Here is a 13,979-nt window from a genome sequence, read left to right as displayed (position 1 = left end):
AATGTGAAAATTCAAACACCTTCAAAGCATTGTTGTGCAGTCACATGTAATATGCATGACCAATGTTCCTTATAAATCATAAAGATGGTCTCAGCAAATCGATAGCTGCGTTCATGGAAAAGCTGCTTTCCTGCCTATATGCAATCTGCCTCTTAGTTTCTTACCTGAACTGTAAAGTAGCTTTTTGTCTTCTGTGAGAGAGCTACTGCAGCTTGCACAGTCTTCTTTGTAGCTTAAGGCACTCTCCCTTGCAGTAGCCTTCTTCAAGTTCTGGGTACCAGCAGCACCAAAAGCCTCAGCATTAGTTTCTCCTCAGCCCAAACTAAACTCCTATGAGAATGGCCTTTAAATTTGCTGGCTTATCCTGCAAAACAATCTGGCTGGCCAGCAGTGTGGGTGTTCAAGGGTGAGGGCTTCCTGTGGTTTGAGATTTGACAGACTCCAGTTGGTGCCCTTAGCTATTTGACAGTGGTGTGGCAACGCTAAGTGGTTGCTGATAACCAGGTTTGCAGTGATCATGCCTCTGTTTTCTGTTTTTGTTTTTTTTGTTTTTATCTTTTCCTCAGGGGAAATCGCTCACATCAAAGAGGTTAACCAGTCTAGTGCAGTCCTACTAAAAGGATCACCTTGTAGCATGGAAGCAGACTCAAATCATTATACATACTTTGTAGCTCACTGATTGCCTGACTCAGAGGACAGTAGAACAAGATGTTGCATGAGCAAGGACCTGACTTGTTTTCTTTTGTGTATACTAAGGCTTTACAGACTCCGAGGGACTCTCTAGCCTTTCGATGCCTCCATTTCGAAAACTGTCTGCTCACTTCCTCCTTCATATCAAGCTGGATCTGTGTCTTTTTATTTTCTGCAAGCTCAAGTACAGTGAAAAAAAAGCTTCTGCTAGGCACAGTTTATTAAAAAAAAATACGTCAATCAAAAACTGGAAGAAATGTAAAAAATGCATATATTAATAAATATACATATGGCATCACATTTATTGCACAATAAATTAGCACAGAAGGTTTCATTTCACTGATGTATTCACATTGAGAAAGAAAACCTGTGTCTTTGTCTGTTGTCTGTATATTCTCTGTTAATGTTTCTTGCATTTATTTTTATACCATATTTAAAAAAAAACACCTTTTACTCCAGATGTATTAAAGTTGATCCTTTCTCTGTAAATTTGTGTATGTTTATATTGTTGTTTTATCTTTCATTAAAAGATTCAGAATCTCTTTCCTTTGGGAAGTTTGAGATTTTAATATTGAATCCGAAGATTAGTCAAGAGCAAAATCATCTCGAAAAGTTACACACCTTCTGCTTTCTAAAAAGTGACATGAAATGGCATTTTCTTTCTCTCAGTGACACCTAATCAAACATACTTTATTGATAATCATTTACTTCTTATTTTCTTTTTATCAAGCTAGCAGCAACGAGACCTTTCCAGCTTGCTGATCACCACATAAGCAAAACAAACTTTTCTTTAAGCTGGAACCGTTCTGTGCTATTGCAGCTGCACAACCTGCATGATCCTTCAGTGTCAACCGAGGATGGGATCAACTGCAGTGCTTTTCCTTAGGAACCCACATGAACAAAGATGGCTGAAAAAAAACTGGCTGAAAAAAAACCAAGTGCATACTCACTAAATAGGAAGGACAGGGTTTCTTTCTCCTTGCTGTCACTTGTGATACAGTGCAACATTTCAAGCCGAAAGGTAGCGAGTGGTTTGGGAGTGTGGAGTGTGCTCTGTGTAGAGCAAACTGTGGGTAGCAGTGCAGGAGGCTCTCCTTTTAATTCAAGGGCTCTGTTCAGGTGTGCTGTTTGTTGAATGTCTACTGCTGAGGTTACTCATGGATTTATTGACAGATTTACAAGAGCACGCAGCCGTTGCCTGTGAGACAGCAGATCTGATACGAAGCTTCTGATGCTTAGCTGAGCTGGAACCAGAATATCTGCTTGGCCTGAGAAACAGCACTTTTGACTGAGATGACATGAGGATAGGCAGAATCTATGAACAGGAAAGCAACGGTGGGAACTAAGTCAAATGACAAAATGCTGATCTCTCCAGGGCCTTGTAGGTTGCAGAGGACAAGCAAGCCTTTGAAGTGATGCACAGGATGGACTAAGGACAGCCAGCTCATACCATCTGTCGTGCTGCCATTGCTCAGGTGTTGAGAAACAGGAATCTTGCTTCCAAGGGACTTACCAAAGCTAAAATTGCACACCCAGACATACAAAAAAAAAAAAAGAAAAATTAAAAAAAAAAAGTGTGACAGTCATAGATGCAACCAGGCAATACATTTGAATACATTATTGCTAGAGTCATCTCACTGAACATCAGCTACAGACCTGAATTGCAGCTGCTGGAACAGCTGTGGGCAGAAAGGAGCTGAGCTGCCTCCTCCAGGCAGCACTTGCTTCTTCTCCACAGGCCCTGTTGATAGCCACAGCCCTGACTGCAGCATCTTTGAGGAGGGAGTTGGAATGAACCCAGGAGCAAACACATTATAAATCACCCTGAATGGCTCTTCCCCAGGTTTTTGCTTGGTTGAGGTTTCTGAAGGCTCGGGGATTGTTGTTTGTTCTTTGTTTTCACGTGCCACTGTGTTTCTGGTTTCTAGCTAGGATGATGATCACTGCTTTGAAGTGCCTTGGTTTTTGCTCAATTCTACTAAGCTTTTATCAGAAAACACTGGAAGTGCCCTATGAGAGCTTGATTTTATCAAGAGCACCATCTAGGTCAACTCAAAATATTCACAGCGTAGGGAGGCCTGACAAATTTTAATAAATTGAACACAGAACCCCAGATCTTTAAACTCTGAGACTTAATTTTCCTTTACCACAGAAATGTGAGCTCTCAGGCATGAACTTGGGGCCAGGAAATCCACAGAAATTTGAGTTCTGTTTCAGTTGTCAGTGCCAAATAGAGATATTTATTTTCAAACTCCTGCTGCCACCAATTGCATCAGCTGGTATATTGCCTGCTTTGCCTTAGGAATTAACTGATTCAATACCAGACTCTGCTTTGAAGAATCACTCCCCACAAATAATTAAAGTTTCAGGTTCTTGCATTAGGTATTTCATTCAACTTTACCTGAAGATTTTTTAATTTTTTTTTCTAAATCCCTTTGCAACACGAACTGGCTGATAAAAAGATATGGAGCATTTGTTCTTCTAATAATACTTTTCTTTCAGTAAATATAAAGTCTCTATTGAATTGAAGTATTTTCCTGTATTTGCACAGATTTTAACCTGGTGTCTGTAAAGTAAATATATACATTACTAATAGAGATTTCAAAGTAGGCAGGGAGCTGTATTAAAGTTTCATTTGAACTTAGTGATGCAGCTCCACTGTTAGACAAGCTAATTTGGCCCAAACAAAATCTGTTCTACAATCAGTTGATTTTTAAAAGATTTGTATGCAATCTTTTGATACCTCAGCTGATCACTTGCATCTGGCAGTGATACAATACTGATACAGGCAACTCCAAGGAAGGGGAAACTTCCTTTTAGTTCAACACAGAAAAGAGAAATTTTTGCTTCCATTTGTTTAATGAAGATCTGCTTTCAAGAATTAAGAGTAACTCAGATTAAGGTTTGTCTGTATAGCCACCAGACAGGTGAAGTATGGGGGTGGTCACACAAAGAAGTGCACGTTAGTAGTTCCAGTGGGGCCAGAAGTCTGCTGAGGAAGAAAGGACCAAGAGACAAATCCACTCTGAAGGATTTTGACATTTCTTGTCTTCTGAGGAAGAGCCATCAAGCAGTGCCTCCTGGCTCTGCCCAAGAAGCTGGAACCATCCTCCCTTGTGCAATATTAATTGTACTATTCATTAAAATAACCACTTGGAACTGGAGACTTAATATCTGCAAGTTTGGGTTCATCAGACACGCTCTTTCCTTATGCATCCTTGTTCCTAAAACAGCCCTTAAGCCTACAGAGGGAAGGAGTGTTTGCTGGTGTTGCTGTATCCTTGTTATGGTTTTCTTTTCCCAGACTAGAGTGGGAAGAAAAACGGACAGTGAGAGAGATGGGAGCTTCCCTACCACCTACCTGAGAGCAGGAAAACACTAAGTCCTTCTTCCTTAAGGTGCAATTAAAAACTGCTCCTACAAAACCAAAGCAGAAGGAAAAATGCCTGAAACAGTCATGAAAGAAACTGCAAAATGCTGAGCTGAAACAGCAGTGGAGATTGGCCAGAAATTAATGGGCTAAAGGTGAATACAGGAGGAAGAAATGGGAATTAATTGTGGTGACAAGAATGGAACTGACAAGGGAGGAGAACTGGGGAACTGAGTAATGAGGAGCAAGAGAAGCTGAATGCAGGTAGGGATTGCCAGCCTCTTGGCTGCAGCCATGGCCAAGCAGAGTTGGAATAAACCCCCTCCCCTCCCCTCCCCCCCCCGAAAAAAATCAGAAAAGACCAACAATGACATTTTTTTCAGCTAGAAAGCAATTAGTACCAAATATAGAGAACTGGCTTTTTCATAATGCACCCCTAAAATTGTCTGGAATCATGAGACAGAAGGGCCAAATTGTCATCCAAGATATAACAAATAGGAGGGCAAAAAACAGTTACAGAAAACGACCTATAAAGGAATGCATTTAGGATATTTGTTTGTTTGTTTTAAAAAAAATGAATGAAAGCCAAAGAGGACAATTAAAGTGAGGGAAGGCTTCTTTAATTAACCAGGAAATAAGGAGTTTGAAATCACTTGTGATTTTTTTTTTTTAATTGATATTGATCTTTATGCCAAGTGATAAGCTGTTTGAATTTAGATTTTAAAATTACCTTCTTTTCCTTTCTAGTTAGAGATGTCATGCATAGAACTAGCACCACTGGACATATTATTGCATAAAACTTAGGAATTTCACTATAAGGAAGTTAATATCTAAAGGTATGTATATAAAATAGTTTCAGTGCCGAGATATTCAAGAGAAATTATCAACGATGGCTTTGAACATATTTTTTGTCTACAATTCATTTAAGCAAGTTAGGAAGTGGTTGTGAGTCATAATAATCTGCCTTTTGATCTGCCTGTGCTAAACATATCACACTTTGTCTCCTGTGAGGAGCAGAAAAGCTGCAGTCCTAAATCAAAGAGGTGGAGGGGAAGAGGGGACCATGGACTGTGAGGATTGTGTACTAATAAATGGGACTGCAGAGTCTCTCCAAGCAGTCAGTTTTTCTGCCACCATGAAGTTTTTTTCCTAATATCTAAACTATATATCTACTGCAACATTGCAGCTACTTTTGGGGGGTTTTAGTGGTGTTTTCTGAATTGTTGGCTGACTTCATTTGCTCTCCTCCAGACTGGGAGTGATTGAACTTTCTTGGAGGACAGTGCCCAGTGCAGGCTGCAGGGCTCCCTCCCAGGTTTTATGGGAGAAGAGCAGAGGGTTATTGTTGTACTTCTGTCTGTATATATAACTAAGAGTCTTGCCCTTTCTTTCTTTTTTGATTTTTTTTTTCAGTAAAGAGCCACAGCTTAGCAGCAAAATGTTGTTGCTTTTCATGTGTAGCTGACACATCTTGGGTCAATGAGGTATCTCCAAGTGTCTGAGTAGCATCCATCCTTTTCAGACCATCTTTCTCTTTTACCAAGGTCACTTTGTTTTACTTCTAAGCTGTGAAATACTCCTAACCCTTTTACCTGCTGGTTTCTCTATGCGTGGGTGAGCGTGAAGAATCTGCTGGCCTGATTCTTTAATATAGACACATGAATCAGAGTGGGTACCAGCACTGCTCTTTGGCCTAAGGGCAGTATGTGTAAATTTTTTAAGAGAAATTGCTATGACAATAAACTCTGAGAACCTGCTTACATCCTAGATGACAGCCTTTATTTACAAGTGTGGATGGTAAATGTCAAACAATATTAATACACGACTGTAAATGTTACCTCATTAGTGGCATTCACACAATTTTCATTGTATTTTTTTTCACTCCCAAAATATAACCTGCTGCATTCAGCATCCTTTTCTCTTTTGTTTCTTTGTTTGTTTGTTTTGATTTGGTTAGATTTTGAAATCTATTAGATTCATCAAAGATGTCAGCTTCCAAAGGAGATATTATTTACCATCCTTCCTCTTAAACTTGTGTCTGCTTCCTCTAGTGTATTACATAAATGAAACAGTTCATTATTCATATAAGCTTTCTACCTACTTCTTTACTCCTTTCCTCCTTTCCTTTTTGAAAGATGTGTGATAATGGCATATTTAATGTAACTAACTTTCCTCTCTTTTTGCTGAGAGGAATGTATAGCCTGATATGACCTTTTTTTTTTTTTTTTTTTTAATTTATCCCTTCTGATGCACTGTTCTTTATACTGCTCATCTTTTCTTTCAGACACTCTTTCTTCTCCCTTCCCCTCAGTAACCTCTTTTTTAGGAGTCTCCATCTCTTATGATTACTTCTTTTTTTGTCCCTCTGATCATCACTCCATTGATCCTTCCCACATGTTCCTACAGTGCCCACTAATGGTCTTTACACTTACCTCCTCTGTTTTATCTTTCTTGGAATTATAAAACATTACAAAGGGGGGAAAAATGAGAAAGCATTAAAGGAAAGGTTGCTGCTAGCACTGGGGCTGATGCCACACATGTCTCCGACTGTGACCTGTTTTCAGGGGACTGCCCTATTCAGGGGTCCCCTTCCCCACCCTCCTCCCATCAGCTCTCCACTCGTCCTTCAGCCACAGCTGCCCTAAACTCCCTTCTTCTTTGAGATGTCAGCGGGGATTCAGACATAACAACACAAAGGATTTTGGGGAGGGAGCACAAATCCAGGATGTCATCAATGGCTAAATTTTATTTAAAATATTCTGGTGTTATGAATCAAGACATTAGCAGGGAAGTAAACTCCCAAATATACAGGGCAGGCAATTAAATAGATAATGCTCAGTTAATGAGAGAATTGGTTTCCAGAAAGTCAGTTCTGGGGACCAATTAAATTTGTAATTCCTAAGTCAGTTTGGGTTGTTCCAGTCCTTTATCCACCACACCTAAATTACTTCAGCAACCCTCCTGACTACCAAGGCCTTGCCAAATCTCTCTCATCTTGCTTTCCTTCTCAGTCCTTTCCATTACCTTTTGCTGTTGCTGTTGCTGTTGCAAACCCCAAGCATGAGGCAGGAACTGCAGCTCTCCCAGCAGTGCATTTCTGTGCAGGGAGGATTTCCAGTTACATGTTTGTTTAATATTTACAATGAGAACAAATTACCAGACTTCCATTTTTCTCTGAAGGGCTTCTTCCCAGTGCAGTTCCTGTCCTACACACCCATAACATTTACTTTACCTATATCCTTGTTTATTATCAATATTCAGAGGTTTATTGGAAAAAAAAATAGCAGGAACAAACAAACAAGTGTAGAAGATCTGAATATTAGACACTTAAGACACTGGTCAGAGCTGACTGGACCAGCAGACAACAAACAGACCTGTACTCTCCACTTAAACCCCATTGCTGTGTTTGTACTGTGCTCAAGGATTCCCATCTCCTGACCTTTCAGTGCCTCTGTTGATGTCTCTCACTTTTTCTTCCTGTGTATTCTCACTGAAATCAGAGATGTGGAACCCACAAGGCTGACTTGAAAGCACAGGTACCCTTTTCTCGCTAACTGAATGTCAATTGTGGCACCTTGTTTGCTATACTAAGGGCAATTCTGGTTTCTGGAAAGATGGTTTGGAGTCCTCCTGCCACTCCCATGCCAGACCAAACCACATGCTGGGAGTGCACCTTTGTCTCCAGAAGGCTTTTGAAAGTGACTTCTTTCCACCAATGGCACAGATTAGGAACAGCGCCTTTGATCACCTTTTATCTTTTAATGAGAAAGAAAAAAGCAAAGTGTTTGGATGCTAGAAGGCCTTGAGGAATAAAAGAGAGACAAAGGGGGGATAAAAAAGAACATTAAAATAGGAGCTGGCACAGTGACACCGAGGCTCACCACCAGCTATCACTTATTTTCTGTGTCCTGAGAGCACCCATGGAGAGCTGCTGACCTCCTGCCCTGTGTGCTCAGTGCTGTGACCAGCGAAGCATCAGGAGTGAAAAGAAGAGGAGAGAGAGGCCAGGGGACAAGTGTGTGCTTGGTGGCTCTGCCTGGCCTGGGGCTCAGCACTGAGAAATAAAACTGAGCCTCGAGAAGACACATGGGTTTTGATCTACATAATCTTCGAACCACTCAGAGACAGATGCTTTTATTTTCCCTTCAAATGAACATTGTGAATGTGCTGCTTCCATTGCATGTGTAAAAAAAAAAAAAAAAGAAAAAAAAGAAAAAAAAAGAAAAAAAGAAAAAAAAAAGAAAAAAAAAAAAAAAACCAAAACAAAAAAAACAAAAAAACCCAAAACAAGCCTTGTACATACCCAATGTGATGAAGAAGTGTAATGCTGCCTGCTGTAGAAGCTACATCTTTTCCAGTACCTGAAAGCTCCTGCACCAGGATGGAGCTCATTTCTCCTGGTTACTGAGGTCTGATGGTTCTGTGAATGCAGCAGGAGTGGCAGCTGCCTCTTGCTCTGTCAGAGCAGAGCTCTCAGCAGCAACCACCAGGCCTCCTGAAAGGCAGAAACGGCTTCTTTTAGCAGCTCACTACTCTCTCAGATACTGTCACTTTCTCTATTTTGGTATGGTATTTATTGTTATTTATTGAAACAGTAGCACTCTTGTGGCCAGAGCTGATCTGGAACAGTACTGACAAAATTTTAACTCTGCAAAGGAAAAAAGTGTGGTCTGTATTGGTACTACTTGCTTTGAGTTGTGTAATACTGAACATGAAAACTATGAATTATTGAAAGTTATCATATGAGACACTTTTTGGTATTTGGTATAGCCCATTATTTGAGAAATCTAAACATAACAAAAAAAATCAGGATAAGTCAAAACAGTTTTATTTACTATAGAAAAGCAAAGTACTTTAGTGTTTCAAAATTATCTTTTTTTAATTTTTTTTCCTATCTTTTCCTTCCTATTTTCTTACTCCCACATCCCCACCCCAATAGTTCCTAAGTGGTAACAAGCTGCATCTTTCAGTTCAGTTCAGTTGTTCCCCCAACCTCCCCGGGTCTTTTTTGTGGATTTATGTGCTCAGACCCTCACTTCTTAGGAAACCTGTAAATGCGGTTTTATTTTCCTCCTCCAAACCTCTCAGCTACGGCGATGTTCAGAGTCGCTGGACAGCAACTGCAAGTTTGGCTTCCAACATAAAGCAGCCAAAAAAATTTCCAGGGGTGTGCAGGGCAGAACCCCGCTTCAAACTGGCTGCCTGGGTCGGGGGCGGTGCCGATGCCGGAGCCGGTGCCGGAGCCGGGTCCGTGGTGCCACCTGGTGGGTGCGCGCAGGAACAGCGCCCGCGCTGCTGGTTCTGCCGAGGGAGGGCGGGAGCGTCCCGAAAGCAGGGGGACGGGGCCAGGTTCCCCCCGGTGCTGCCGCGAGGTTTGCGCTGCCCCAGCTTCAAGCCGACCCCTGCCCCGGCTCAGCCAGGCGGTCCCTGCCCTTCTCTCTCCCTTTGGATCTGTTTGTCTGGCCAAATCCCGGCTTCCCGAAGAGAAAACGCGAAATGGAGCAAATAGGGTGGCAGGAGATGGCAATGCAGGGTACCTGACAAGTAAGGAAGCAGCTGTCCCCCGGCTGCAGTTGATTTCAAACTCCAGCACCTCATTAAAAGTTGATGAGAGCAGTGCCTAATTTACTGATTGGATGGTCAGCAGCTGAAACAGAGGCAAAGCACAACTAGCAGGAGACAATGTTTAAAAGAACCCCAACAGCCTTCTTCCTATCCCGATAAAAAGAACATGGAATATTTTTGTTGGGGTGCACCTGAGGAAAGCATCTCTGTTCAGATGGTTCCCGGACACAAAATCCTAGAATCATCAAATGGTTTGGATTGGAAGGGGCCTTAAAGATCATCTCGTTCCAACCCCCCTGCATGGGCAGGGACACCTCCCACCAGACCAGGTTGCTCGAATCCCCATCCAGCCTGGCTCTGAGCATTTGCAGGGAGGGGGCTTCCACAGCTCCTCTGGACTTCAGTGTCACCCCCCCTCAAGGAATTCCTCATTGGCTGTTGCAATTGTAATCCAGATACTTTTGGTTTAGCTTGAGTTGACTTCAGTAGCTATGCACATTGATTTCAATAATGAAAAATACAATGTTGTGCCACCGAATATAAAAGTACCTCCAAGCAAAGAAGAAAGAAGGTTAATTGTGAGGCAAAGCCAGCATGCCAAGGACTGGTTTGACTCTGGAGACATGCAGAGCATGAGGTATGATGGAAGGAGTAGCTGCACAGATCTGGGCTGTGAGTGCCTGGGGCAGCCTGGACAGATCACTGGAGGGAAATCCAGCAGAGAGGCCCTTCCAGTAGGCTGCCTGTGGGGAAGGTGGGCTGTGACGTTGTGCATGGGAGCACTGCTCTTAGTTGTTCCTCTGATTGCATTCAGGACATTGGATTTTGGTCCTGTGGTCTCTAAGCAAACAGGCTGACCAGAAGGAAACCACTCCCATCTTGTTCTGGTTTTAGGGGGAGCCTCCTGGTAAGGGCTAAAATATCACTGGTTAGCCACTGCTGGAGAGCAGTGGGGCAGCCTTTGTGGCTCTCCACACATCAGTTATGATCTGTATCTTGGTAAGAATTAGAAACCAGGCTTAAAATCCATGCCTGAGTTACATGGGCTTCCATCTATGTAGTCAAGTTACGTTTTTGTGTGCTGAAATATTGAATGCAAGTAGGTTTCATTCTAATTGATTTCATGCTGCCCTTTCCCTCTTCTCCAGAGCCTCTAATCTGTGCGATGGGATTGCTGAGAAACTGTGTGTTTCAACTTTTTCTATGCAATCTTTTTTGTGTATCTTATTCCTACTTCACCAGAGAACCAGCTCTCAGTCTGTGAGGACAACAGGCAAACCAGGGCTATGGACTAAGGACCGAAGTTGCTGAACCATTTTGGGGAGGCTCTTCTATGGGGAATCATGTATTTAAGTGATACTCTTCATCTTTGAAACTCAGAAGATGAAAGCAAAGCTTTTTCTCAATTAATAATAGCCAATTTCCATAACATGTTTAATGAAAAATATAATAGGTATTTATATGTAATTTATGAAAATATATATGTATATGGAATGGGTGTTATGGAAAGCAATCAAGCCAGCTTTAGGGGATGAAGAGAAAGTTTGTCTTTGCTTAGATATATAGCACTTTCAGGATGGTGTCATTTGATAATTCATGCCACATGTTCTTATGAGTAGGATGTTTTTCTTTCCTTGCTGTGTCTCCCCCCAAGTCCTGCTGAGTAATATTTCAGATGGTCACGGTTAAAAAAAGCATGTGACAACTTCCAGATGTTCCAATAATCAAAGCGATCTGCAGATCTAAAGGAGCAGCCCAACAAACAAATGAAGGATAACTTAAAGAGCTGCAGTCTAGGTGGGGGGTCACGTTCAGAGGTGGTGTATCAGGCTGAAGGGCAAACTTTTAATAACTGGGGAATTCACTGATGTCTACATCATTTGCTAAAAATGAGAAAGTCTGATGATGTGGCTGGGCAGGCAGTAGAAACCAAAAACACAGGGTCTTGTTGTGGTTTTCCCTCAGCTTGGAGCTAGCATGGCTTCCCAGGGGATTAAGGAGGGCTGTGATGGTGCAGCACAGCTTTGTGCTGGGCTGCTTGCTAGGCTCCAGCTCATGGGATGCAGCTGGGACTAAGAAAGGCAAGTGTGCCCTCTTGCCATCTCTGCCACCACCACACTTGGCTCTGCCTTCTCCCTGAGCTGCTGGTGGCTGAGGTCCCCTCAGCAGAGAGGGGAGGACAGTTCTAAGAGTATGGGAATGCCTCTGCTTCTCTTATTACTATTGCTATCACTAATATTTCTATTACTGCTATTACTGCTACTAATTCATGTGGAATCATTGCTAGCTCAAAACTGGGCTTGGCTGCTGGTGGAGAAAAGATTTGATTGCATCAAGGCAACTTCTGAGGTGTTGAATATTTCTGTGACTCCTAAAGACTGCTGCTTTCGAAGCCAGGAGATTTCTACTGACTACTTTTTGCTCTTGGTAGTAAGGCTTTACATGACTTGTTGTGCAATTCTACCTGGGTCTTTACCACTTGGAAGATAAAGGATAACATGATAGCAAGGTGAATGACTTATTAGGAAAAGAAACAACTTTTGGGGGGGCATTTTGACCACCATCAAAGCTAACTTCAGTTATTCAGATGCTCCACCTTGCATTCACCAAGAACCTGGAGAACTTCTGGCAAGATTGTTTCTTGGTTTTGTTCGAGGAATCCCTCTGTACATACATTGAGAGGGAAAGACCAACACACTGCTCACCTGGAAAATTGGACCATGGTGGCTCTGTGCATGGAAGGGCCTAAGGTTGAGAAGGGCATTTATAGCAGTGTGGAGGCCTGGGAGGAAGCCCAGCCCAGCAAGGCAAGCACCCAAATGTGAGGAGGATGCTGCAGCTCACAAGGTCACTGGGATCTGACTGTGCTGCAAGGAAGCTGTGGCCATGAAAATTAGATATGGATCACACACCAGGTATTTATTGTGATGGGTCATCTCTGTCCTGATTTGTGTCTTCAGGACTGGGATGACAAGGTTATCTTATGCTGTAACCCTTGCAAAGGTTTGAAGGCCCGTGTTCTTCTGCAAGGGAAATAAAGGAAAATAAAGCTACTGCATCACAAACCAGCAAACTGTGGGAGAAAACCCCCAAGTGACCTCTAACTACTGTCTACCCATCTATTGGTCATCCACCCATCTGTGGGGGTGTGTCTGCTACATATTTGGATGTTTTCAGTTAAAAAACATACAAGGGAGTGGTGTGGGGAAGTCTGGATGGGACAAGAGGAAGGCGGCGAGAGGACCTTTTTCCTGGCTGCTAAATCCATGCCTAGTCTCTCATCAAGGCTTCATAGTTTAGAGAGAATTGCATTTTGCTCTTCAAAAGATCTGTTAGTCTGTTATGGATTAAGAAGACAATATGCCTTCCACATTTACTCTCCCTGCAAAGACTGATTTTTGGAGGATTTGCTAGTCATTTCATTTCATTTCAGACACATTAACGTGTTTGGCTTTTTTTGCAGTTAAACTTAGACTTTGTCCTTCCTGAATCTTATGAGGCTTGCTCTGTGGTGTTTGTCCTTTCATGGTCATTACTGACACATACCTGCTGCTCTCTTTGCGCTAAATCATTTTGTCAGGGTAAAAATCACAAATTAAAACACTCTTGCTGAGGGAGGACCCCAAAAATAATTTTGTAACAAACATTTCCTCATCGTTTCCAAACTGAACTTAATTTAAAAGGAAAGCTAAATCTTTCCCTCTAGTACTACCCAGATGTGATCTTCCCAAACCTCCAGACATGAATAATCTCTCGGAATTTTCCATCTATTTCCATGTTCTGGCCGTACTGAATCCAGCCTGCGGCTCTACCACCCATTCAAGAAAATCTGCAGACAAGGCCAATGCCTGACACCTCAAGCCATTAAAATCAGCAGTCACACATCTTTTACCTTCTCAGTTTTCATTCCCTTCCACTGCTTGTTTTCAGCTGAGCCTCCATTTTGCCCTTTTTTGGGGAACTTGGTAAGTTCCCACCACTATGCTGTCTCTGCCTCTTCTTTCTTTAGAGCCTCTACTCTTCTCCTTATTTTAATAGCCATCATCCTCATCCGTTGACTGCAGATCTTGGCCAAATCCTGATAAAGTAAACAGAAAGGTTTTCCCTGGAATTTTAGATGCTTTTCTGTTGTGTTTTTTCTTTCCTCTTCTTATTCTTCCTGCCTGGCTGGATGATTTAAACAAATATTTTCAGAACAATTTGTCCTCAGTTGACTAAACTGGTAAATAATGGATAAATATAGTTTTGATTTAGAACAGCTTTCTGGCAAAGGATGGAGTACGGCAGTAAAAAAGAATTTTTCTCACCTTGAGTCATGGAATCTGGTTGGTTATATTAAAACTATTTACTTAAC

The 13,979-nt window shown here is 42.0% G+C and overlaps 1 protein-coding gene across 2 annotated transcripts in view; it reads left to right on the top strand.

Moving 5' to 3' along the window:
* The window catches only part of RGS7 (regulator of G protein signaling 7), a 212,212-nt gene that overhangs the window by 195,462 nt on the left and 2,771 nt on the right, over positions 1–13,979 (top strand). Inside the window, exon 17 of one of the 2 annotated variants that reach the window (XM_030447138.1) lies at positions 757–1,024. The exons of the other annotated variant lie outside the window; for it this stretch is intronic. Coding sequence (XP_030302998.1) covers positions 757–915 — 159 coding nt within the window. The 3' untranslated portion in view covers positions 916–1,024. Of the gene's footprint in view, positions 1–756; positions 1,025–13,979 lie in introns of those variants that run through there. 2 annotated transcript variants of the gene reach the window in all.

The sequence above is a fragment of the Calypte anna genome, chromosome 3 (genome assembly GCF_003957555.1).
Source record: "Calypte anna isolate BGI_N300 chromosome 3, bCalAnn1_v1.p, whole genome shotgun sequence".
Classification (NCBI taxonomy): Eukaryota; Metazoa; Chordata; class Aves; order Apodiformes; family Trochilidae; genus Calypte; species Calypte anna.
The sequence above is the reverse complement of the archived record's forward strand: the minus strand, read 5'-3'. Positions and strand labels throughout refer to the sequence as shown.